At 40.1% G+C, this 27,083-nt stretch overlaps 1 protein-coding gene across 1 annotated transcript in view; it reads left to right on the top strand.

Annotated features, from left to right (window-relative positions):
• Nucleotides 1–27,083, top strand: part of TGFBR3 (transforming growth factor beta receptor 3) — a 98,466-nt gene that overhangs the window by 17,419 nt on the left and 53,964 nt on the right. Inside the window, exon 2 of the mRNA XM_054384108.1 lies at nt 11,228–11,412. Coding sequence (XP_054240083.1) covers nt 11,228–11,412 — 185 coding nt within the window. The remainder of the gene's footprint in view (nt 1–11,227; nt 11,413–27,083) is intronic.

Below are 27,083 nucleotides of genomic sequence, written 5' to 3'. Positions count from 1 at the left end.
TTCACTGTGATGATGACACAACCAAGCTGTGGTGGAATGGCCTGTAGACTAATTGAGGGTCGGTTGGTTGTTTTTCCACACTTCAGTATTGAATTTTCAACTGAGTTTAATATGTAACATCACATTTTAAACAGAGCCTGTTTTCAGAGTGTGGTGTAACCAGTGATCTTGTTAATGTTCAGGTGCTGTTTCTGTTGCTTTTGGTCAGCCTTTTTGCGTGGACGTTCAAAACAGAGATTTCTTGGGCTACTTAACCTCTGCACTTTTATCCCACTAATCCTGTTGAGTCAGCCCTATTAAGAGGACAAAGTTCAATTCTTACAATGTTGGGAGGAAAAAACAAAAGGCAGTTTCTGTTTTTTATAGTTGTAATCCAAAAGTAGTTGGCTTGAATAGCAGATCTTGTCATTTAATTGTCTGAATATTGTCAGTTTTATAGAAGCAGCAGCAGAAGCTGAGAAAAAAAAATGTGTTTGACCTCAACAGATAATTAGGCCCAGCAAACAAACCTCTCAATGGTATTGATGAGATGTTTTGGGTGTTTTTGTGGGTTGTTGTTTTTTTTTGGGGGGAGGGGGAAGGATAGGAGAGTGTGGCAGATTTTTTTGTTTTTAAAAAGGCTTTTTATGGTTAAAGACCACAGATACAGTTGTTTAAGATTAGGTGGTTTCATAGCTGGTCTGAATCAGAGGTGCTTCTCCTCCTACAGAAAGTTTCTTCCCTTTATACACAGCTTCTCCAAGCTGTGTATAAAATCATCTTGGATAAAGAAAACGAGTAATGGAAAAGGATTTGAATTTTGTCATTCAAATTCCATGTTGATGATTCAGACTTTCTGGTTCCAAGCTCTGTGTCATGGGTATGACTGATCATCTCTCCATACTGAAGATGCCAATGTATTTAATACAAGTACCTGGCAGCATGTCGCCATTTTGGCATGACCCAAACAACCAGTTGGGCAGAATGGATGCAGACTTGGAAATACGTGCAAGTCTTAGAAACAACATGTTTTGATCCCACTTTGAGCTACGTTTGATCACTTGGGCCTTCATCTGTAAGACTCAGTCTCTCTAAGTCACATCTTGAGTTAGATGTTGCCTGCCTGTGGCAGGCTACCCAAGACTAAGAGAAAATAGTCTGATCTGTCCTTTTTCAACATCTCTTATTTACAGCTAGAAGCTTCTTCTGGACAGAATAGCAGGAGTTTGGCTGTTCAAGACATTTTAGGATCTAGGAGTTTGGTTAAATCTATTTGTCCTTCTTCCAAGTGTTCGAAAATCTTGGGCAAATGGCTGCAGTGTGTGGACATTCTGAATGCAAATGCTACATTGCTGTATTGTCACCCAGCGACACATGTTTTGCCCCATGGGACCTCTGAACTGGAATGAAAATCCTTCTGCTTTTGAAGGAAAGGATTGGATATTGCAGATGATGATTTTCAGGTGGTGGGTTTGTTTGGGTTTGGCTTTTTTGGGGGGGGGGGATGGAGAGACAGATTGGAGGTTTTTTATTCCTGACTGGCAAGACAGTAACTGAAACTGTGTCATGGGGTCCCAAATATGTAAATGAATTGAGGCTACAGTGTATCTATTCAATAAATTATTGCAACCATTCAGAATTTCAACTTTTCCTACATAAGGTCTGATACTGCTGCATCGAAGATGATCTAGAAGTTTAACACAGAACCTGAAGATAAGGAGGACAGGAGTGTACTGTTTGGTTACCACTTAAAAAGGGCTAGCCCCACTCATGCTTTCCATTTGTGGTATTAATAGTGGACTTTTGGGAATGCTAGTTAGGGAAGCAATTTTAAGAGACCTTGTGTCATGACTGCAATGTCCTGTCATTGTAAGTGGTGGCTTCAGTAATGCTGAGGAAAGTAAATGAAATTGCTTCAGGAAAAGCTCTTATCTTAAAACCCAAATTTTTCGCATGCTCTTCAAACATGGAACGAATGCATTTATATGACTTAAGTGTGATTGTTCTCATTTCCACAGAATTTTTTGTCAACATAAGGTCAAATAGCTTTGGAGAATAGGTAGATGTGGAATTTAGGTATTTGTATGAAGCTTTTTTGTTACCAGAGCAGTTGATAAGCTATGATTTTCTGTGTTCTCCACTATGGAGAGATTTAGTCAAAATGAAAATGCACGAGGGGCTTTTGAAAGTGGTAGTTTGTGCCACTCATGCTGATCATGGACTAGAAGAGAAATGTATTTGCACAGTGAGCATATTTTCTAAAATCAGCAGTATCTCTTTTTAGGAAGGTCTTTTCACATTCAGTCTCTGGTTTCATGAGCATAATGAAGTCTCATGCTCCGTGCTATCCACAATGGGGATAGGGGTGCAGGTTACTGCTTTGGTGGAAGCCAGCACAGGTGTTCTGTAAGTCTTCCTCAGTGCATCAAAGACCAGTGGCAACCTGCTTAGTGTCGTTATTGCTGGTTTAGTTTCCTGTCAACAGTGATTTGAACTAGTTCCTGAGGAAGGCAGGTTTGATGAGCATCAAAATAGGCTATAAGTTAGCTGGGAAGTGTTGGTGGGAAGAAGAGATGTGGATGGAGTGAAACACCCTGGTTTTGGCTGTGAGATGTTGTATGATTCATTCTGTCTTGTAAACCTGCAGCACTAAGTTTCAGTGTGGGTTTTTTGTGTTTTGTGGTGGGTTTTTTTTGTTATTCCTCATTCCTCTGCCTGTAGATTTAGCTGCGTATGTGTACAGTCGTCACATCTGCTATCCCATGAGAGAATTGTTCATTTGAACCCATCCCCATAGTCACACATGGACGGTGTGACACCCCATGTGCTTGAGGTGCAGATTCATGCCCTAGGTGCTAGCTAGACATCTGGTGCCTGGAGGCCTGTCCTGCACTTGAACTGATGCTTCCTAGCAAGATTCAAATAATCCAGGTACCAAGTCACAGTGTCTAGCTGCTGCACTGTCTTGGGGTTCACCCCAGTGCATGGCCCAAATGCTGCATGTCCTCACTTACCTACTTGTGCCATTCCCTGGCATAAGGCCTTCTGTCTTCTGGCATGAAGCAGTGCTGCATTTCTGCAGGGTGAGTTTCATTTTGTAGCTGGCCTTGTCACATTGCAAGGAACCGAATATTTAGTAATAAATATTTTAAAGAGTTGTAAAAATCCTGGCATGTGAATTTTAGAAAACTCTATAGTTCTAGGACCACTGCCCTATTATGTTTATAGTCCTCAGTGGAGATTCGGCTGCGGCTTGAATTCTCGCCAGCACCAGCCTGATCCGGTCAACTTGTCTGAGGTACCTTGATGAACTTGGAAAAACATTGGCCACATTTAGTTTAATGGCTTTCAAATAGGGAAGTGTGGACACAGTTTCTCTGTCCAAGGAGATACCATTCTGGAGTTTAGGAGAGAGCAAGGACTTTACCATTCTTCAGCAATAGGGACAACCTGGTGTTTTCTTATGTGCTTTAGGTACAGAGCCTTGAAGAATTTTGGGCACAGCACCCTTCCTAGTTAAAACCAACCCAGATAACAAAATTGACAAGTCTGAAGAGAAAACCTGTAGTAGTGCATATCCCAGAACTGATTTCCTTGCTGATCCAACAACAGAAGCTGAGCAGAGTTGGTTAACTGAGTGGGGACTGGGGAAGAGTATAGTAGATTTTGCCATATTTTCTTTTTTTAAAACATTTTTCAAGGCAAGATTGAAACTCTTAAGTGGTTTGAGATGGGAGGATTTATTTTGCTTAAGCACTTGACATGGATCAGTTTTCAAGGTTTGTGCAGTGAGACATTTAGTGATAGTAAACTCAAAGGGTCGGTTACAGGAATTCAGCCTTCAACTGAACTTGTAATCTTGTTTTTAATTAGGAAGGGGCTGGTGCTCTTTCAGTAACGGAGCCATCTTCCCCCAAGATTGTTTCCTTCTCTTTGCCTTTTGCTGCTTCTTAAGCCCACTGCATTTGATGGGAGTGAAACAGCAAGTCGGCAACTGCCACAGCTGGAAGTCTGAGTAGCAGAGCAATGTTTCTTCATTTTATTAAGAAGCCTGTCCACTGATGAGCATTTTTCAATCTGTTTGTAAAGGTGGGAAAGGCAGCCCCAGCATGTCTTGGGCTGGCTGGCTGACAGCATTCAAATCTCATGTTTCGAAGCTGCTGCTCTTGTTCCAACTCTGTGGCCAGCGGCATCTTTATCAGATCTTCTTGAAATTCAGCACTGAGCAGATGTTCCCTTTTTTAGTATAAAATGATGTTCCTGATGTGCTAGCTGGCATTAGGGAGAGGAAGGCTTATAAAGTTTCATGCTGGAGTGCAGCACCTGTACGTCAGCACAGAAGGGCTTTGGACAGTCATGACCAAAGGGGAAGAAAACCTCAATTGGAAAACCAAACCAAACCAAACAAACCCTCCCCCCACCAAAAAACCCCAAACCAACAAAACCAAAAGAAAGGAACAAACAAAAAATTCCACACAAAAAAATTCCACCTGAACCAAAAATCCCACCCCTGCCTTCAACTAGTGAGTATGTTCTATGGTCTTACTATCTCTGTGTGTTTTGGTGCCTTTAGCTATAGCTATTGATGCTGCCTGAGATGGGATACCAACACTTCTTCCTGTGTTGGTTTGAAAAGCTTTAAAACTTGTACTTTCAAAGAGTACCCATAAGCATGTGGCAGGGGTGGACTAGGTAAGCTCCAAAGGCCCCTTCCAACCCAAACCATTCTGTGATTCTATTTGCAGATTAAATGGTAATATTTTACTGAAAGAGGCTCAAAAGGCTTGTTTTCTTAGACCAGACCTCAGTAGTCTATGCTTATGTTTACATGTACATTTTTGTGCATGCTTTTTGGTGATGCATGAATTCTGTGTGGCGGATTATGACAGTAAGTGTGATTCTCTCCCTTTGCCTCCTGAAACTGATTTTGTGAAGTCTGGAATTTCCTTCTCTGTCATCTTTAATTTACTCATTTTAAGCTTTCCATACTGATTTATTAAAAATACAATGGCTTTGAAACTTGTTGTAGTTATTTTTACTCTAATGAGGCATTTGAGTTTTATAGACTTTTTTTTTTTTCCTTTTTGGCTCCAATACAGAGCTTTCATGTAAACCAAGCAGAATGCTTCCTGTTGTTGTCTGATAAAAAGTGCACTTCCATTCATTGTTTCCATGCAACTTCCCATCCTTTCTATAGTAAAGAGGGATAAATTTGAGACAATTTGTAGGCTATCTCTAGGGAAAAGAGACTTTCACAACAAAATGTTTGAATGTTTTTAGAAATTGTTTGTTTGTTCGTTTCTTCCTCTTTGTACAATCATGGTGCTGAAGGAAATCCATTAGCAGTGTTGAAAACTGAAGGATACATTTGTTTCATCTGTTAAGGTGCAATGGTTTACTTGAGAAAAACTCAGCCACTCTTTCTGCAACATCAGTGGACTAATTTGTTTTCAGTTCCTTGACATGGAAAACAAAAATCGTGCTTTCTGAGTTTATTTCAATGAAAGTCAACACACTTGTGTTGTTGTGGCCTTCCGGTATCTTAACGGGACCTACAATAAAGCTGGTGAGGGACGTTTTAGGTTGTCAGGTAGTGTCAGGACAAGGTGGAGTGGCACAAAACTAGAAGCGGATAGATTTGGGTTGGATGTTAGGAAGAAGTTCTTCACCGTGAGGGTGTTGAGACACTGGCACAGGTTGCCCAGGGAGGTGGTAGAAGCCCCATCCCTGGAGGTTTTGAAGGCCAGGCTGGATGGGGCTCTGAGAAACCTGATGTAGTGTGAGGTCTCCCTGCCCATGGCCGGGGGGCTAGAACTAGAGGATCCTTAAGGTCCCTTCCAACCTTGACAATTTTATGATTCTACTTTGGGTTTTCTCCTGGCCAGTATGAATGTCTAATGTACAAATCTTCCTTCCAGTATCTTGGTTCTTTCCCCTGCATCTTTCTTATGTTGATCACACTTATTAAGAGAGGAAAATGATGTAATCGAGGAAGATCTTGAAGAGTCCAGCTTCTTGCTACTGTTGATCATGGTAGAAATGCTTCAGTTTTGCACATGCTGTTGTCTCTCATCACAAAGCAACTGTGGTACTTCCTATCATCTCTTCTTGTCTTTTCCATCTCTCAGGACTTAAGGCTGCTTGCCAGAATGGACTGATTCTGAGCAGGGATGTCTTACACAAGTGCTTGTGTAGGAGTCCGCGCGGAGCTGGTTTTTCGTGGTCATCTGTAGTAAAAGCTGCTGCTTGTACTAATGGTGGAGATTATCCATTATCTTCTACATCATTTGAAACACCAGGAATTTGGCTTCCTGGATGATCTTCTCTGAAGGGTGTGTAAGAAGGAATCAAATTGTAGTTACCAAGCCTTATATTTTTCCTTGTCTTGTATTTTCTCTTTTGGTGACAAGCATCACTTCTCTCTGTAGGTTCTTACTTGTCTCAGTCTTTTAGTATAATTTTTTTGGTATTAATGCTTACCTTAATGAAAAACTCTTTATGAGAAGAAAGTTGTGTAGGTGGTAACAGTTACTCCATGTGGAACTGCAGCTCTTCATCCTTGCATCTGTATTTTTAGAAATGAGTGGTGAAGCTTGTAGCAAGAAGTTATTACTAAGTCCGCTCAAGTGCTTTGCAGTGAATCTTAAGCTTTTCAATTCAAGAGAAAAAGGCTCCCACTTTTTGATTTTACAGAATGCTGCTGTCATTTTAAAGTAGGTTTGAGGACCCTGTCTCTTTACGTTCTTTTTGTTCCAGTCATCATTGTCACTAGCTAATATCAAGAAACGAGAACAAAAAAAAGCCTTAAATGAGTCTTCTTTGAAAGAACTTTGTTTAAAGTCTGTCACTTGGGCATACTGATAGTTGGATAGTTAATCTCCTCCAAGACTTGCTTTTTTTTGGTGTATTAAGTGATGAATTCTTGTAGGATCTGCAGTAATTTATATTACTTTGTACCTGACAGCACAGAGGTCCCTGGTGTTTCTCAAGTCCGGATTTTGATTTTTTTTTTTGTCTTTATGTATAATGACTTGACTTGTGTCATTTGCTCAAAAATCAATTGGAACAAATCTGTGTTACATCCCATTGGTGTGCCTTGCATCCTCTGGTGTGGTGTGTGGGAACCATGCTAACATGCTGTGATGCCCCCAGCACAGATTCACACAATTTGCAGGAGATACACTTTTCAGCTGACAACAGTATAGAAATCTCCGTGGAAATACAACAGAAAGTGTATTAGTCTTCACTATTTGAATAATATCCATCAAAGTTATGAGTTGATCTCAATTTGTTGTATTATCACCTTTAGTGTCTTACTCCCATTTCTGCTACTTTCTTAGAGTGGAACACATGTTACTCATTAGTAGCGTGGATGATATGGGAAACAAGAATGTTGAAATTGCATTGAATATGTTCCAGATGTTAGTATCAATAAAGGTTGGGTCTGCATTAAGATTACCTTTAAAATATTCCTATTAATGGGTAGTGGAAAATAATTAAATACTGAATGATTCTCTAGATATATAAATTTGCTAAACATTTGCCACTGTAAAACAGATATGCAATAAGTGGTTCTTACAAAACTGCCGACTTTTTTTCCTTTTTCAAAAGGCTTTGCAGGCATTAAGCAACTAAGATTTGATTGTGGTATGAGCCAGGATTTACTAACAAATTTAAATGGTTATGTGCTCCAAATACATTCTCAGCAGAGACAGCACTAAAAGCTTGTAGACACACTACGATGGATAAACTGGACGATACTTTAGGCTCTTAAAGTGCCAGTTTGCTGGTGATGAGATACAAGAGCGCATCTGTACATAGTTGGAGCTTATGAGGCAATCTTGATGTGTTAATTGGATGACACTGTGCCTTAAGCAGTAACAATAGTGAATTTTGGCAGGATGTCAATGCAAATTTCAGTGCATGAAGGTTGCTGCTTGGTAGTACCAGCACATTTAAGAGAAATAATGATCACAAAGTCTTGAGTTCCTAGGAAGGGTAGTATGGTCCTAGGGCATAGCTGCACCTATGTGAAACTGCAAAAATGCAGCATCCAGAAAATCTCTTTTGTGGTTTACCCCACTGTCATTCATTGTATGTGGGCAGTCCTTACAGAATATGTGGTCTGAATGCGGTGGAGCCAGACTACACTCTGATTTTTCACTTCAGCTTTCAAGAGTTTATTATAGTCAACTTAAGAGACTGGTCTGAAAGCTGTTCTACCAAATGCAGTAGCTCCCCCAAAACAATGGCTTCTAATACTAAGTGGCTTAAAGCAACTCTGTGCACCCCTTTCTCCAAATAAATCTGATAGAAGTGGTGTGCCACAGGTTTGCAGGGTGCAAGCCAGTGTGCATTTGGATGCCATGCAGCCCAACTGATGTGAGAGTGGGCTATGCTAGTAAGCTCTTCTTAAGACTAGTACAACCTGTTGTCAGTAAGGTGATGAGGTTTCCTCAGGAGATCTGGACTACATCCATGTAGGACACAGTGCAGGCAGAGTGAGCATGCCTTGGTCTTCTCTTTGCTGTGCAGATAAGCTCAGTTGCACATGGTTACTGAGGATGTGAACTGGTGCTCCCTCTGGGAGCATTTCCATCCTGCTCCTTAAGCAGAACAGAAGGCCTAGAAAGAAGGGCTTTCTTCGTGCATGCTTAAGGTGCTGTTGAAGGAGGCAGTTACAGACAGCCTGAATGAACCAATCACTATCTTCTTCATTGAATGAGGCCTTGTAGGAAGTGACAGGAAAATCCAGATATGTTTTTCTCTAATGTGGCAAATTTGTACAGAATAAAGACCAGATGAAGGCTGGGGAGGCGGGGGGGGGGGGATTTTGTAGATGTACTGCATGGAAGTAGATGTTCACAAGGGAATTCATCTGCTGAGGGGGAAGTATTAGCTTTTTCTCCTGAACCTTTGGTAAGGAAGGCACACATTTTTGTAAGTAACTCATCTCCTTGCACCTTGGTCTTTGTATGTGTGTTTATGATAGAAGCATCATCATAAATGTCAGCTCCATTCTGTTCTGCAAGAAGCAATTCAATGAACAAGGGCTTCATGGCTTTCAGTCTGTACCAAAGCCCAGGAAGTGCTTGTGGAGTTTAGAAACGCTTTTTTGTGCAGGTTGTGTAACATGGCTTACTGCAGCACTTGCACATCAGTGACCGACCTAATTGGTCTCTAAACTCCACAAGCACTTCCTGGGCTTTGGTACAGACTGAAAACCATGAAGCCCTTGTTCATTGAATTGCTTCTTGCAGAACAGAATGGAGCTGACATTTATGATGATGCTTCTATCATAAACACACATACAAAGACCAAGGTGCAAGGAGATGAGTTACTTACAAAAATGTGTGCCTTCCTTACCAAAGGTTCAGGAGAAAAAGCTAATACTTCCCCCTCAGCAGATGAATTAGGTTCTCTGATCTGCACTTCAACATCAGGAAAATGAGGTCTTTCTGCTGGTTATGTTTTTGTTGCAAATTCTAAATATTTCTTCAACCATGAAATAGGGCAGCTTTATCATAGCATCATGAAATGGCTTGGGTTGGAAGGGACTTCCAAAGGTCATTTAGTACAATCCCTGCTGCAGTAAGCAGGGACATCCTTACTAGGTCAGGTTGCCCAGAACCATGACAAGCCTTGTAGATATTATTTCATTTTATTTCCTTCTTTTTAAGTGAGTATCTTTGCTTGGACTGGTTCAATTTTGTATGCCTGTTCTTTAAAACAGATTAAAAAAAGAAACAAATAACCTTCAAATCCTCTAAGCAGGTGGCCAGTGCTTGCTACCAAGTTCCTCATATAGAGAGCAGAAAGTTTGTTTGTACCCCAAGCACAGACATGCATAATTTATGCCTTGAGCATTGCCTTTAACAAATACTCCTGTTCTGTGGGAGCTGGTGGGACGTGTACTGTGCACCAGTGGGTTTCAGGAATGGCTCCTTTGGCAGGATGAGGCATGCACAGCTAGAGGCACTGTGGAAATCTGCCTTTGCACAGGGGCTTTGCTTTTCTCAGGTAAAATCTGTTTTAAGATGGCTTCTCTGACTTCTAAATGTCCAGCTGCTAAGAGTATTTTGAATGAATTGTCTTTTTAACCAGCAAAGTGTATGTCAGTGCTAATATAAGTAAATGTATACACCACAGTCAAGTGAGCAATAGTGCTACCATAGCTGGGGATAAACTTGACAAAACCAAGCATAGCTCTGCCATTTGACCAGTTGAGGATTTTCTTTCATCTTGAACTTTTTCCAAAAGAAGCACTTTACTTCAATTGCAGATGTATGGTCTTGGGGGGGAAAAAAGAAAAAAAAAGAAATCATGCTTCTCGCTTATTTCTTTTTTTTATGCCTTGCAGCATCTGCACAGACTGATTGGTGTGAGTCTAATTCTTATCTGGGTGACTTTGGTGCAAATTAGGGGTTAAATCAATTACATTCTCCTGTGACCTTCTGAATCAAAACCATACTGTATCTGTTACTGTCAGGGGTGGGTTTGAGCTGTTTTGGAACAGCAGGGCTGCTTTTCATAAATATTTGTCTTGCTTTAGTTTCCTGAGATATAGTTCAAATGTAAACTGCTCCATATGTTTCAGCTTTTCTGCTATCTTGCTGTATCACATCATACTATCGCACACACTATATAAGAGTGCAGCACTACGTCATGCTGTGGTGATTATTTGAAAGGGTGTACACTTGGTTTTGGACTAGATATCTGTTATCAGTGTAGATAATTGCTGTCAGACACAAAATAGACTCAGTAAACAAACATTTCATTTTATCATATGACAGATGCCTGCTGTTCTGTACCACATATTTGAACGATGTTCACTATAAATCAGTGCTGCTTCAAAAGCAACAAATTCAACTCGCCCAAATCCTTCCTGATGTAATTACCGTTATACTAGAGATTAACTTTTCATTGTTCCATATACATGATTGTGTTTTTCAGTGCTTGAAGATAACGTTTGACATAAATAATTCACATCTAAGACAAACCACTATCACTGCTTTGTTTTTCTCCTTTGGGTTCTTTTTGGCTTTATTTCTCTTTTATCCTTAGTTTCCTCCCTCGTAAAGACAAGACTAGCCTCAATTTTGGAATTCATACTTTAAACTTATACTTTCAGAGAGAAATGTACTAACAAGGGTTTGTGACTAAAAGGACGCTCGGCATTTGACAAGTGTGATGTATGTATTGCTTTTTTTATTCTCCGAATGATGTGTTTCTGTGTCTTCCTCTGCAGGTCCTGTGCCTAGGAGTGAATGTGTCTTATCACCTGTTAACAATTCGCACCCAGTCCATGCCTTATTGGAGAGTTTTACAGTCTTATCTGGCTGTGCAAGCCGAGGCACAACAGGCCTGCCACAAGAAGTGCACGTCCTCAATCTCAGAAATCCTGAGGAGGGTCTTGGTCATCATGAAAGAGAGGTAAAGGGAAAAGTAGTTTTCATTCAGATCCCTGGCTACAAGTGTATCTACAAATGTCCTACATTAATTTCCTGAATAAAGTTTTATTTCTGAATTGTGACCAGAAAGACTACAAAGAGACATGTGCAGCTTGTGTGGATTCTGTCCACTCATGCTTTGCCTGTCGTATGAGTAAACTGCTTCCATCCCCAGCCACTCTCTCCATCACCTTTCACAACCATGAAGTATATTTTAAAAAAAGTGATGGTGTGGGCAAAGGAAATAAGAAACAGATTTAAACCTGCAAGAGGTCTACAGAATTGGCTGTCTTCAAAAGCAGATCGTTTACCTAAATGTGTTGTAAATTAACATGAATACCTTTGAATCCATGCCATGGCCACTATAAACAAATAGTTAAGTTCAGATTCCTTTAGCCCTGTAATATATCCTTAATGCTTCACTGAGGGGGGCTGCAGTACAGAAAGCAAGTCTTGCTGACTATGGTAATACTTAAGTACGGTCTAATTACTTAATTTATGTATACTGCTTTTGGAGTGAGTGGCAAGAACTTTAGCTGCTCTGAAAGCAACAGCACAGGAAGACAATTTTTGCTACTAAGTTGCATGGTATTGTTGTTTGCTCTCAAATTACATCCAAACAAAGTGCCAAAGTAAAAAGAAAGCATGACATGCCATGAAAATGGAGCTTCTTGGTTCATGTTCTTACAGTATTACACACACAAATCCATAGTACTGCATTCTGAGAGAGCAACGTGTGTGTACACAATTAGCAGAATTTTTAATGACAGAATGAAGATGATGATCTAGCAGATGGAAGCTTAGAGGGTTTAAATCTGTGCTGAAAGAACTGGGGTCTTTTATAGTGATTTAAATAAAGGCATATACTCTAGGCCATAACTGAAGTCTTTCCACCAACTTCAGTAGCAGCGCCTTGCTGGGTTTATAGAGTGTCCAGCTCAATATGTATTGTATGTATCCATGAAACTTCAGCTGTTGTGTTCATTTTCAGTTATATACACTGTCCAAATTGTCTAGTGTGTAATGAAAAAGTTATTTTACTGTTTTTCCAACAGTCATCTCATTGGCTGCCCATAATAAAAAATGTCAGGCCATCTTCAGGGGTTTTTTTGTTGTTTTTTGGGGGGGCTGGGAATGAGGAACAGATTTTATGTTTGGTTTGGTGTTTGCTTTTAAAAGCATTTTTTACTTTGTTAGGCATTGGGTAATCAGCCTGAGGAGTGTATTGTGAATACCTGATTCTGATATGTTTGTCACCTCTCTCATCCCCCAGGAACCTTTAATTCCATCACAGTAAGGACATGATATAGTGGGAACTTGTAACCCATTAGTTACTAAAGGGGGATGGAATGAAGCTTGTACCTCCTGAGACACCAAAATGAATGTACTACAAAGCTTGCATTTGCATAAACCCAAATTTCCTTCTGGTTTGATGCTCTGAGGGCTGTTTGTGTAAGGGTGCAGGTTCTGCAGTTCTGTGCTCACTCAGCGCACGCTCGAGCCACGCATGCGTGAGGTTGCAGGCTGTGCCACTGTCTGATCATCTTGACAGAACAATAGAAGAATTAAATATTTGGCTTTGAATAAAAATAGTTATTGTCTGGCAGAAATAGACTGCTTGTGCCTTCTCTAACATACTTATGGTAAGAAAGCAGTTTGCCCCAAGCTGTATTTTCTGCTTACTTCTGTGGTGTACCAAAGTATAGGGCACAGAATATATTTCACAATTGGCAGCCCTCAGCCTCCTTCTTCCATCTCCCAAACAGTTTTCCACAGCCTTTGGAAATGGCTGATCTAAAAATGCACAGGAAGCTGGAGCAAGGCTTGCTGGCGACAGTGTTGTGCACAAGAGTGTAAACAACTTGGAAAGATCAGATTTTACTTATAGGATCAGACTTGGAAAACAAAGCAGAGCAAATGTTATCTTTTCCATTATTGTGAAAACCAAGTCCAAGTGGCCTTAAAGACAAAAGTAGAATGTACCCATCACTTCAAGCTATATTAGTTTGATTTACCAGCAGACATATTTCCTGTTGCCTGCAAATGCTGATAGCAAAGGTAGGGATTTGTTTGTCATAATTTATTTCCAGCATACTCCAGAATAAAATGAATATTTATTTTTTTGACAGTACATTAGTTAAACTCAGCAGTATCGAAAGTGTGTTTAAAATAAATCACACATTCATTCAGAGGTTGGCTGAACTTCTAATAATGTGGAATTCAAGATATGAAAAAAAAAATCTTTAAGTAAAGACTTGCTTTGGGGGAGGAGGTGGAATTTTGTTTTGTTTTTAACCTTCCATGTGCTAGATGCTGCAAAATTACACATTCCTTACTTGCAGGGAGAAGTGCAAACTTCCTTTAGCAAATTCCTTGGACAGCTCATGCATTAAACATACTTGTGCAGTTGTCCTGGTTCTCATAAATATGCAACATACGTTTATGCATTAATTTAAGTCACTTGGACACTTGTGTAGAATATGCAGACAACAAGCATTCACCGATTTTAAATACAGGAGGGGTGGCTGATGTGGGTGGCAGGGGCATGTGTTCCGGCTCCAGCTTTTCTGTAAAGATTACTAAGGTTTGAGTGCTTTTTGTTCCTTGTAAACTGTGGGGAGGGGTAGGGGGAGGTGGACTGGAAATGTTGGAGATTATGTTTTCTGAACAAACTTGAACGTTAAAGCTGAAATCTACTAAGTGTAAGAACAGACCTTAAAATGCTGCAATCATATCTGGGATCTTCAAGGAATTTCTTGGTATTTTATTTCATTAATCCCTATTGGGGTGACATCTCATTTATTGAGACTGTGAAGACCCTTTCTTAAGTAAGAACCCCAAAAGTCTTTTTAAGGTACTTCTTAGAAGTGTCTCTTATCACAATTCATATTGGCCCTGCTTTATCATAGGAAATAGAATACGGGTGCATGTAATAGCCACAAGTGTTTATATTGAACTTGGCAAGAAAAATGCAAGCCTTTTTTGTTTGTTTTATTTGATCAAATATTCCTGGGGAAGTGAGTGCATGTGTGCATTTCTGTACTGATTTGGGTCTCAGCTGAAAGCCACGAACTACTGAACTCTTAAAATAACTTTCTCTTCGGCTTTGGGTATCTTCACTGCTTCAGTTTCCCAGTTTTTAGGAAGGAGATATTTGCTTGTTCACATGGAGCTGCTTATTCTGAGAAAGAATTGTTGTTTGTGGAGCCATGTGGAAACTCTGGAGATTTGCAGCAAGAAAAACATAAAAATTATTTTCAGATGAAAGACACTTCTTTAGATAGATGTAATTTCAAGTCCTAAATTAATGGAGGATTCTTTTATTATACCTGTTGTTTGAACTTCTCTGAGCTGCTTCAGGCATGCAGCCACAGTTGAAATAGCTAAAGGGGGAGCATGGACATATAGAATTAATCTCATGTGAATACTTAGGATTGAATACATATGAATACATGGAATCAAGAGTTCCTGGCAGTGGGTTCACTATTGTTTTCACTGACATCCTCATCCTCAATAGCTCTAAGATGTTATGCCTGATACAGATGTTCAACATGTGTTCTGTGAAATGAAGGCAAGAAAATCAAGGACTCCTTTATTTTTATAATTTTGAGTAACGTCACTGAGGCTCTAATAATTCGACAGACTTTTTCCCCTCTGTTTCATCAGCGTTACTTGGCAACAATTTCGTAATCAAAAGTATTTTCCTTTGAGAGCAAACCTGATACTAAAATGCTTGTTAGTTCCTGTGGAACAGTCTAAGTACGATAGCCAGGTAATTACTAGTAATGCATCTCAGGCTCCTGAACCAACCCACCTGAAAGTGATAAAATTATGGGCAAAATTATTTAAGTATTTATGTACTTTCTGAAGAAATTCTCTACATTGTAAAAATGGGATGGGAAGGCTGGAAGGGTCATGTGATAATGTATTTCTCCATCCTGATGTTTGCAGTGCATCCTGAATTCAGACTAATTCTTGTGTGGTAAAAAATTTTTCTCTTTTAGGACAGTCATGATCCTATGCAGTCCTAAACTTGTACTAAAATAAAAGGCTGAAGAATAAAGAGTTTGTTACTTCTGTGAGATTAAACTTTTGGGTAAAACCACAAGTTTAACTAACATTAATACTAAGTCTGCACTGCTAGATTGCTTGGCTGTACGAATTTGATGATTCTGGTGAGCTGACCAGAATATGTGGTGCAGAATTAGGCTGGGCAATAAAGGACATGTTGCTTGGTTTGCCAGACTGCATTACATCTGCCCTTTGCTCGTTTACTGTGGTACAGTGGGAAGCCTACGCTGCTGCACATGGCTATCTTTGGTACTTCTGGTAGGCCAAAGGCCTCTGTTTTGAAGAAAAATAGTTACTGCTTTAGAATAAGCTTTCAAAAATAAAATAAAACACTCTGCCTCTGCAAGGTACAGATGGTATCTGAGCATTGCAAAAGTATTTTTCTGTTTTGCTTTCTAATTTCTGACTGCTTTTGCCTGGCAGCAGTAATGACTAGCTAACTATAGCAGCAGAGTTGCAAGTGGCAAAGCAAGTATATGCAGGGGTTTGGAACCAAGAGCGGCATGAACTACCATAGTGAGAGGGCTTGAGAGAAGAGTAGTACAGGTTGCTGTGTTGCTGCCCATTCTGTCAGGAGATGGAGAGGAAATCAGAGTAGTGGAGATGCTTAACCTTTCTGGGGATCTAGAAGTATGAGCTAAGGACTTCACATGAGAGGACCAGCTGGTAACTTGGTGGCAAAGGATTTCATTCCAAATGTGAGAAGGTAAACCCTGAAAAAGAAGACTACAGTGTAGGAGAAGTTTGAAAGTCTGGGCTGATTTCATTTTGCTTCATGAGTCAACCAACAAGGGTGTGTCTCTCAGGAAAGGTTGTCTTTGTCACCTGGAGTCTTACACCCTAAGTAATGTAGCCAGCTGCTTCAGCATTGAGCTGACAGACTCCAGAGTGGTTTGGAAAGCAACTTTTGGCATTTGGCCAAAAGAGTTTCAATGGAGCTGTAGGTCTTTCCTGGTCCGATATTACCAAGAATTGGTGTTCACTTTGGTACTGCATTTTTTTTATGTGGGCCACTCTGGACTTTTTTTAAGATACTGTGTGGGTGGGTATGTAAAATTTTCTACAGTGCTTGGTGGGCTTCCACCTCACATGCAGGCCAGCTCCCTTGTTATGTTGAGCTCATCAACTGTGCTTTCATGATCTGTTGCTTACCAATTCATGCAGAGGCAACTTCATTATTTCAAGCAGGACCTTCACAGTAGCAGTGGAAAATGAGTTTGGTCACCTGCAAAACTCTTGTCAAGTTGACTACAGCTTTTTATCACAATTTCCTTTCATTGTGTTTTTCATATCATGTGTAAGAGCCAGGGAAAAATCCCACATCAGAAGATTGATGCTTCCACCAGTGCTCTGTGCCAATGAGGTTTCAGAGTCAAGTTGTAAGTGGCATTGCGGTGGATGTACTCCAGGAATGCCTTCTATTTGTTTCTTGGAAAGCAGTAATCCCTCATCACGTGCATATCTTTTTCCTGGGTGTTCTCCAAAGCTTGCCCACACCCAGTTGTTGGCTCCACTGGCTCTCCAGGGTGGTTTCACAGGCTGCTGTTAATTTCCTTTCCCCACTGCCTTGCCCGAGAGCCCTTTCCAGGATGCTGGATTATCAGAAATGAAGCACATGATAGACCTTTTTAAGCCTTAAAGAAACTGTCAGTGTGCTCCACAGAAATTTTAATTGTTCAATGTACACTAAAATGACACATCTTAAGTGACTAGACTGATGGACACTACATTGCCACATATGTTAAAACCAAACCAACAGCCACCTTAACCTCCATTTCTTAAGGAGCCTTCATAGCTCTGTTCCTCCTCTTCATTAGAACTTTGCAGCATCTGGGCTTGCATAAAATCCAGCCTTTTCTAATGTGCTTTTTTTTTCATCTTGTTTGCTCTGGACTGCAGTCTTTGGGTTGTTTTTAGCCAGCTCAGGATTTGCTGGTCATTGAATTTGGCAACTGTTTCAAGTTCTGCCTACCAGAACTGTCAGAGGAAGTCATGTGTCAGCCAGAGGAGCCTGTTTGCGCGGAGCCTGTTGGCCTGCCGGAGGATGGCTTGATTCATGGTCTACCTTTAGAGGCAGCAGCGACTTATCATGACTTGAAAAGTACTGTGCAAACCCTTGGTGTTTGCTGGTTTTAGAAACAGGTTTGTTTGCTGTGTGCAGGAAGTCAGAGCTGCTCTCAGTTTGAGAGCTGCATGGAATGGTGTTTGAAGCCGTGCCAAGGCCCGCCACAAAAGGCTCAAGGGTTCAAAAGGGAAGATGTCAAAATGACTTTTCTGATCACTCAAATTTTTTTGGTTTTGCTGACTGCTATTTAAAATGGAGCTGAAAATTGGACTCTTGTTTTCTTCTGCTACAAGTGCCCATAGTACTGATGTGCTGTTGCAGGACAGTAGAGAGAAACTGAGCTGCTGCTGCTGTCTTTACAAGATGGATTCTTATTCCTCCCATGTGTGTGTAAGCATACTGTGCACATGTGCTCATGTGTTTTTTCAGGTAGATAACATGTTTGGATTTGATCATAAACTCTGTTTCTCATTCTTGGTCTCCAATTCCTTCCTCAAAACTACTGTCTGACCTGCCTTGGAGTATTTATAAATTACTACTTTGTCTGTAATTACTTTCCTCAAGAAAAGATAAATAAGTGATGATGTTTCCAGGAGTTTGTTATATCACAAACTGCATAGGCAGGTTACAGTCTGTCTGTGGACTCATACATACAGTGGAGCAATACTTGTAATGAGTAGTCACGTTCATGTTATTCTCTGGAGTGTCTGTTTGAACCAAAGAGCTCAAATTAATGAACTCTCTCTCCTTCATCCTCCTAGCATTGCGGAAAATTTCCAACGTAAATTGTGTGGAGGTTGCAGTGCCTGACAGTCATGCTCCTGTGTCAGCTGAAAAAGTAAAACCTTGCAGTGGCAAGATATGAGTAAAGGAACAAATCACACATGCAGAATCACAGAGTATGGTAGGGGTTGGAAGAGACCTCTGAAGATTTTTTCTAGTCCAACCTCCCTTCTAGAGCAGGATCACCTAGAGTAAATCACCAAGTAACATGTCCAGGTGGGTTTTGAATGCCTCCAGAGGTGGAGACTCCACAATCTCTCTGGGTTTTTTATGTACATATACAACATATACACACATACTCAAATTTGTATTTTTCTCTTATTTTCCCTTTGAAACACAGAGTACTTCTACAATAGTAAACCTTACTTAAAACAACAATAAAATATTTTCACACAGTGTTGCAAAAATAGCACCACTGTAAGATACAAACATCTGAAACTTAAATGGCTTGACAACATTTTAAGGAATTATAGGCAGTTATAGCTGATAGTCTGTGTAACAATTGCCATGGCAGTTTATAATACAGAAATATTTTAATCATGATTGGAGCACATGATGGTGGCAGTATATAGTGTTGCTAGTGGAGAGGTAATATTGGTGATGACCTAAATCTCATTGTAGAACTATAGAACGGTTTAGGTTAAAATCTGTCACTTTGATGGAGGTAATGGACATTCTGTAACCCTGAAGACTAGTTGAAGCCTAGTGTTTGACAGCTGAGATGAACGATGAACTTGCTGTGTCTGCTGTCAGAACCTGGTAGAGAGGAGAGAGTTCTAACATGGATTCTCTGAAACCATGCTTGGATTCATAGTGAGCTATGACTAATGAGACCTGTTGAGGAGCAAAATGTATCCATGCTGGAGTGGTACATTAATACAGCAGGCAGTGGAAACTTGTGTTTACCTGGAGAAGCGTGTGTAGACGTGCTTAGAACGCCCCAGATACATTTAGGGAAAACGGTCCTGGCAGAAGTTTGTCATCTGTCTTTTATCTGTCAGTTTAAAAAGCATTTTCTTTGGGACAGGACCTGCTTTTCTGCATGTACTTGTATATCCTCCAGCATAATAGTGAGCTCACCCTGCATTTGTTTGTTCAAGGCGTTGTGCAGTATATTGCACAACTATCTGGTAATAGTTTAGGGGTGGTACAAGGGAAGAGGAGTGTGGATGTGGCACTGGAGCCATGGTTTAGTTGTCATGTGGTGTTGGGTAATAGGTGGGACTTGATGATCTCTGAGGTCTTTTCCAACCTGGTTGATTCTGTGTGATAAAACTTTCTTTGCAGCCCAGCTGACTCATCAAAGAAAAGCTTGTATCTGCAGTACATACATGTAAGGGCAGAAGAGAATATTTGTCTAAAAAAATGTTTTTACATGAGTCTTATGCATTAATTCTTAAACTAAAACTTAGTCTGATGTGATATCTTTTGTGAATAGGCCACTTAATAACAGCAGGGCAGCTTACAGGAATGGATCCTGTGGCCTTAAACAGATCTAAAGGCAACAAGAAATTTTCCCACAAAATGTATAAAAGGAGGACTTTCCCCTAAGGATTCATTATACAGCACGTGAACAGTATTGACATCATCTGATATATGCAAAACCAAGTGAAACATCGTGTTTCTTGGTCTCAAGTGCTGGGAAGCATGACTGCTTTGTGGAAGGGCAGATGGCACAAATGGTTTCACTTAATCTTTGGGAGCCCGAGTGTCTAGTTCGGGTCACAGGAGGAATGAGCAGAGTGGTCCCAGCCTTGCACTGGTGGGCATGGGCTTTCCATTGAATGAGTCATGGGGCTGGTTGCTGTGGGCAGCTCTTGTTCTGCAGGTGCCCAAAGAGGGGACAGCGTGTGAAGATTAGATTTGGTTGGCAGAGCTGAGCACAGGGGCTTGTGCAGAGACTCTGCTTTCTTTATTGCAGAGAGAAAGTTTGGAAAAATCCTGTTTTTCAGGAGAACTCTGTTTCCTCAAACCATATAGTGCATGAGATGACAGTAAAAACATTAAAACTGGATTGAAATATATGCGCATAGGGAACATTGGATCTTGTATTACTCAGATAAAGCTAAAGTAGGCAGTTTACATTGTGTTTATGATCTGTATGTAAAATGTATCAGCAAACCCTTTGGGTTGTACTTTTTAACAGAACTATCAATGTGAGCATGACTTAGGCTAATATCATTATTACTCTTTGAGTTCTGAAATAGCTGTCCTTGAATAAAACCTGATTTTCTTTTCACTTTCATTGTTCTTATGCTGCAAAAGTAATACCACTTTCTAGACTTCACTGTCTTGTCCATTTGACAAGTTATTTCTATTGGGAATAGCTTTGGTCCTAAATTTTTGATTACCTAGGTATTTGCACAAAGGATTAACATCTAACATAACATGATCTTGTTTGACAGCTCCCCAGCTTAAAATGACAATTTTGGAACACCAAAACCCAACTGGCTATGTTTTTGTCTGAAGATAAATTATGTGACTGATGTGTGGGCAGAAATGGTCCAATGTTTTTGTGAAGTTAGAAGCACTATTTTGTAGTGTTGCCTTATGTCAGAACTTTCTGACACTGTGGGAGCTGTGGGACAATTCAGTCTCTGCATTTCCAGTAAAAACATACCAACACAGTTGCCTGCTCTTACACTTTTGAGGAGAAAGTATCACTGGTGCACAGTCAAACAGAAGTTATGAACCAGATAAAAAACACACAAACTGCCAGATACTGAGAACTATGTTTAGTGCCCTACAGTATGCCACTGTACTATATGGTATTTGTCTTACATATGATGTATTTGATAATGTTACAGTACAGAATTTTACCTAAAATTTTCTGGAGCAGCTGGATTACAAATACATATGAGGAGATCTAAATGTGCTGGAATCGCATCTTTTCTTAGACAGATCTTTACACAGATCTACACCTCACCTTGGTAATTTAATATTTAGAGCTAGAAAGGTCTCATACTGGAGGGAGAGTTACAGATAATACTTGCTTAAGAGCTTGCAGCGTATTCTTCTGTTCTAATGGACTCTTTCGTTAAGCTGTCGGATAGGATTGCTGTGGATGGGCAGGTTTGTTTTCAAACTGGTTCTGAGGGTAAACCTTAGATGTTGTTAAAGGTGTGTCCATTTGGGTGCATTGCTTTGCCCTGAGTGTAGCAGGCACCAAATACAGGAGTGATGCTCCATCCCCACTGAAGGGGAGGAGAACTTTGCTTAGTTCTGCCTTTGAGCACATGCATCAAGGGTGCCATTTCTTCTCCAAATCATGAATAATGCATCTTCTTGTTAAAGTGGCTTTCTGGGTACATGCATACTACAAAAGAGAATGTTACTGCCTGTTGGCAGGCACGTCCATGTGGTAAAGGACTCAAATCTCTTGATTTTTAAGTTCTTTGGGGAGGGAACTGCCTGTGTCTAGCACAGCCCACCCTGACCTTTAGCCCCTGTTGCAAGAGAAATACAGAGAAGAAAGTTGGAGCGGGGAGTAAAATTTCAAATTCCTTTGTCGAAAGTTTCTGACAGTACTTCTTGATGAAAAGTGTGCAATGAGCTGTAGATCATAGCTGAGTAGTCCTTATCAGCATGTCTGTTCCCTTGCCTTCTTGATGGAGCTCAGTTTTTCAGTCTGGGTGGTAGAGCATCAGGGTCAGCAGATTGTGCAATAGTATTTATAAGGTAATATATGGGACCATATCAGTCTCTGGCTTATTGCCAGTAGCTTCAGTGGAATTACGCCAGGGATGAATCCTTCCCATGATTTTCATAACTGAGCTATAACTGCTGTTTAGCCAGTCTCATGAGTGTGGGCAAGAAGATCCAGGCAATGCCAATCCATTTGCAAATATGTATTTAGGACAAAGTAAGCAAAGGATTGATTTTAGAATTACAGTGTTACCTGAGCCTTGGAAATAACCTTCATTCATCCACATGCCTGGTAAAAGCTACCAGGGATTCAGACCAATTCCCTGAGGACTGAGTTGTGCCTCATTCTGACAAAAATGCAAAAAAGAAAAGGCTTTCCCTCCCCATGTCTGCCTTATGCATTGAAGCCCTCCTGCCCTCTCTCAAAGCAATAAATCCCTGTCCATCAGCATCCTTTAGTGCTGGGTATGGCAGAGAGAAGGAAGCATGGTGTGTTTCTGACAAGGGCTTTGAGGGTGACACAGCTTTGAGATCTGCTGGGAAAAAACTAACTCTGTGAGTATGAGTGCTTGTTTTTAATGGCATTGTAATTTTCTTGGACATGTTTGTTTCTGTGATGCTGTGCTGAAGATCTTTTGTCTCATTTCATGAGTTTTCAAAAAGTAGCTGGTTACCCTGTGCGATTCAGAGTCTAAATTGGAGAACCTTCCCAAAAAGGAAGTGGTGGAGTTTTACGTGCCTCACAGGAACTTGCTTATACAATTGTTTAAGAGTGCAAACATGTAACTCTTCCACCAAAATTACCTTCAAGCAGTAACAACATGTGAACATATTTTGCATTTCTTGGAAAAACCGGAAAAATCTCTCAGAACCTCTTGGCTTCTGAAATCTGGACATTGCGATCTACTATGGCTGGCTTGCTATCAAATCTGTAACGCAGTATTCAGTGAGCACAGCAAAAATATGGAGGGGAACCTTGAAGTGTTCCATTTTGAATTTGCAGTCCCTGCCTAAAGAATACACTTGTTCTTTGCTTTCATCTCCAAAAGAAAAAAAATTGCCTTGGAGATATTTCCCAAAGCAACTGATAAATGTTCTTGAGAAGTAGTGCAGCAGTAGATCGCACCACTCAAAGTGCATTTGTGGATTAATCCTTGATGGAATTCCTTTATAGCAAATGTATCAACATTATATTTTTCAAATTTCTTCATATTAGTTTCTTGGTTACAATACCAGAATAACTTTTACGTCCTATAAATATTATATTAACAAAAAGAGTGCAAACACTTAGTGAATGCAGTGATAGGTTTAACTTCTCAAATCTCTGTTCTAAATTTTGACTGCTTGGTACTAACTAATCTTTGTAGCCAAATGATGGTAAGATGTCATAAATCCATCTTTTTGCATCCCTTATAAGTCAGAAAGTATTCTTATGGTCTGAGAGTTAAATTTCATCTTTGTCTTCTCTTTTAGAGAACAGCTGTTCTAGCCTGGGCAGTGTAATTCAATATAACACAGCATATTTGGTCCTGGTTCATTAGCACAAATTCTTAATGGCTGGTTTTGGAAAACATGCTATGAATTTATCTGCAGCCCTTCACCCTGGAATAGTTAATTCAGCCTTACAAATCTTTGGCACTTGACTTTCATCTTTTTAGAACAAAACACAGAGTCTGTGATTTGATGCCTTGAAGTCAGCAAAACAAAATGGTACTTTAACAGCAGTGTTTACTTTGATCAGTTTTCAGCATTTGTGCCCTTGCCTTTCACGTAGTACAAATTGCTTTACCAGAGTAACAGGGCAGGAGCCTGTAGACTGTTTTTGTAGTTGGTTTCTGTGGTGATACTCAGCCTTCCATGAAACTGATCTCCAGGGACGGAGAAGCCTCTGCAGACGTCTTAACCTCGCTGCTGCTAGAGACCTTAAAGGAACTCTTTGTGGACTGTACAGCAGTAGTGACTGTTGTGTGTATATGCAAATATAGCTAGCTAGGTAATGCCAGTGTAAATTCAATAGACATGGCACCTGTGAAACATGGTATATTTTTTTAGTCTTTCTTTTTTTGTTGTACAGTTTTTATAACATACCAAAAAATGCGTTTGAGCAAAAGTGACAGAACTTCAGTGGTTCATGTGCTAGTCACAGTTATATGCTTTCTTGGGATGCTTTTTGAAAATGAATTTGTAGGTTGAATTTTAGAGTATCTTTAATTTTCACCTATGACCGAGTTGATCCCTCACAAGTTAGTGATGTATACTTGGTGGAGTGTGTGCCACAGGGCCAGCACAAGTCTGTTGAGAGGAGTTTGCTCAGCTGGTGAAGCTGAAGCTTTGCTGAGAGGACCATTGCTGACACGCTTGTCCAGAAGGTCTGGCCCAATGAAAATGCTGGCTGTGCAACAACTCAGTGATCAAATGAGCCCTTCACTAGGAGCGAAGGATGTGTTGGACCACACTGACTTATTTTCCTGTACTGTTGTTATGCTTGGAAATCCACTTGGTTAATGTGCTGTGCCTTCATGTGTTTTTAAAATAACATGGGCAGAGCAATAGTAGCTGGTTGTTAAATGGACTAGGTGACTTAAAAGTCCTTCAGTCTATTTAGTGTTTCTGGTTTAATTTTCTTTTGGTATTGTTTGACCAAATTGCTCATACAGCTGTGTGAGATGCAGAAGACTGAGGTATATAATGTTGCAGGGAAGTACAAAATATGTATACTTTATAAGCTTGTTTGAATCTATAAGAATAGATGGAGAACATCTCATTTTAGATACCTCTAAGAAAACAAAACAAGAAACAGCAACTTAGTTGCAGTTTCAGAGAAACAATTAATTTTAGCACAGAGTTTACAAGAGTGGAGAATTTCATACCATGTCTTTGTATCTAGCCTTGCACTGAATACATGTAGAACTGCTTTCTCATGGAGTTCCTGGACAATGCTTCACATAAGTATTTTATAGTATGGATTCTACCAGTGAAAAAACAAAAAGGAAGGAAAGATTTCTAGCTATCTCAAAATCATGGAATGTTAGGGATTGGAAGGGAACTCCAGAGATCATTTGGTGTCAAAGCAGGATCACCTAGGGTTTGAAGGTCTCCAGAGAACCTCTCTGGGGAGCCTGTTCCAGTGCTCTGTCACCCTCACAGTAAAGAAGTTTCTCCTCATGTCAAGGTGGAACTTCCTGTGTTCTAGCTTCTACTATTAATTAGAAACATGCTGTTAGGTGGTGGTTTGAAGTGATCCAGTACTTCTGTGTTAATTTGTGAAGTGTTTAGAAGGTACTATGACTGTCTAAACGTTTGAGAAAGGGTGTGCTGTGAAGCCCTTGTGAGCTAAGGTAGGACAGAAAGGTGACAAGGGAAGAGGAGCACCACTTGAGATTCAACCAATACATGGTTTAACTAGAGCCACAGGTGGGACACCAGCAGAAGTGACATTTTGGTGAGAGATGATGCTGTAGAGGATCTTCCACTGCAGTGCTGTGGGTGGAAGCAGCCATGCTAGAAGTTAGCAAAGAGGCAGGAAGGTGGGAGCATGAGTATGGCAGCAGAAAGCTTAATAAGCCAGAGCTAAAGAGAGGGATAGTGTCATGCTGGAGGTGCCAGTACAGCTGAAGTGTGGAACTGTTTCTTGTGTCAGCATCATAAACCTGTAGCACTTCAGAGTACCACTAAGCCTTTCAGTCTCTAAAGCAGTAGTGGAAGAGGCATTTAGGTACTTCTGGTGCATGATTTTATTGCTTTGTAAGAAAACATAACCCCAGAACAAGGTAATTATATTTAAGAGGTTAGGCAGCTTATAGTACCTCGTTACTCCTCATCAGCACTAGCTATGACAAAGATGATGACCAAATATGATAATCAAGATGGTCCTGAGCAGGTTTTGAGCAGCTCTGTGGAATTTCTTTCAGCCCAGAAAACCAAATTGGTGCTGCGAGGGCTTCATTAAGCCAAGCAATGTAATGACAGGGAATACGTATGCCATGGAACGTAGTGACAGAGGCTGCTGCAAAAACATGCTCATGTTTACTATTTTCTTTCCCAGGTTTAGCACTAGGAATATAAATTCCATATTATGTGTTTTATTGCTGTCTTACTCATGAGCAGACCGAGGAGTGCAGTAATGCAAAATTACTGAATTTATTCTGAACATTTTCACAGGAGCACTTCATTTACTTACGAAAACTTAATTGATCTTGTGTTAAAGTCCTGTAGTTTTTCTTAGTAATCAGCCTGCGCTTTTAAGGCAGAAATGGGAAAATTCCATTATGTGATTAATTTATCCTCCAGTTCCAGCCAAAGGCATGGATAGGTAAATCAACACTTCTGAATACAGCCTAAACTTGGTTGATTGTTTCCATGCATGTATGGATACAATAATTTATGTTTATATTCTATACATATTTAATTTCCAGAGCTTGAAGGAATAGAAACTATAAAATCTATTAGTAGATCCGGTTGCAAAGAGCCTCTGTTTTTTCCACTATGGTAGTATGATTGCTTTGCATGCCCTCTCATGTGACCAAACCAACAGGCAGAAATCTTCACGAAGACTAAAACATCTGTCTTGTCTGATAGATGTTGGCTTTGAATAAACTAGTCTGAGATCAGTTGAAACAAATACTCCTCCATTTCCTTATTACCCAAAGGACTTGGCCTAGCTGTTTCTGAGATTGTTTTCAGAGTGTGTTTTATCTCTTATATGATTTCTGGTTTTAAAAAATACCAGAAGTTTTAAGTAGTGGTTTTAAAAAAAAAAAAAAGTCAGTAAGAGCTGCTTCTTTGTGTTGACTTGACATCCTAATTAAAACACAACCAGGATGCAAACCCAAGATGAGTGCTCCCATTGGTCAGCATGAGAGGATTGTTACTGGTTTTTCTGTTCTTGGTGATTTAAGTGCACAAACCTATATTATAGTTCATTTCATCAATATATACATTAGCCTTCAGGATCAGAAGAAATCAGTTATCACTGGGTGTGAAAACGTGCTGCATATGATAGAGTGGACGTGTTTAATATTTACTCCATTTAGTGTAGTAGATTTTTCTCTTTGACACTTTGAAGTTTTAGAGAGTTTAAAATTGAATGC

This window comes from Indicator indicator, chromosome 10 (genome assembly GCF_027791375.1).
Source record: "Indicator indicator isolate 239-I01 chromosome 10, UM_Iind_1.1, whole genome shotgun sequence".
In the NCBI taxonomy this organism is placed as follows: Eukaryota; Metazoa; Chordata; class Aves; order Piciformes; family Indicatoridae; genus Indicator; species Indicator indicator.
This window is presented reverse-complemented; position numbering and strand designations above follow the sequence as displayed.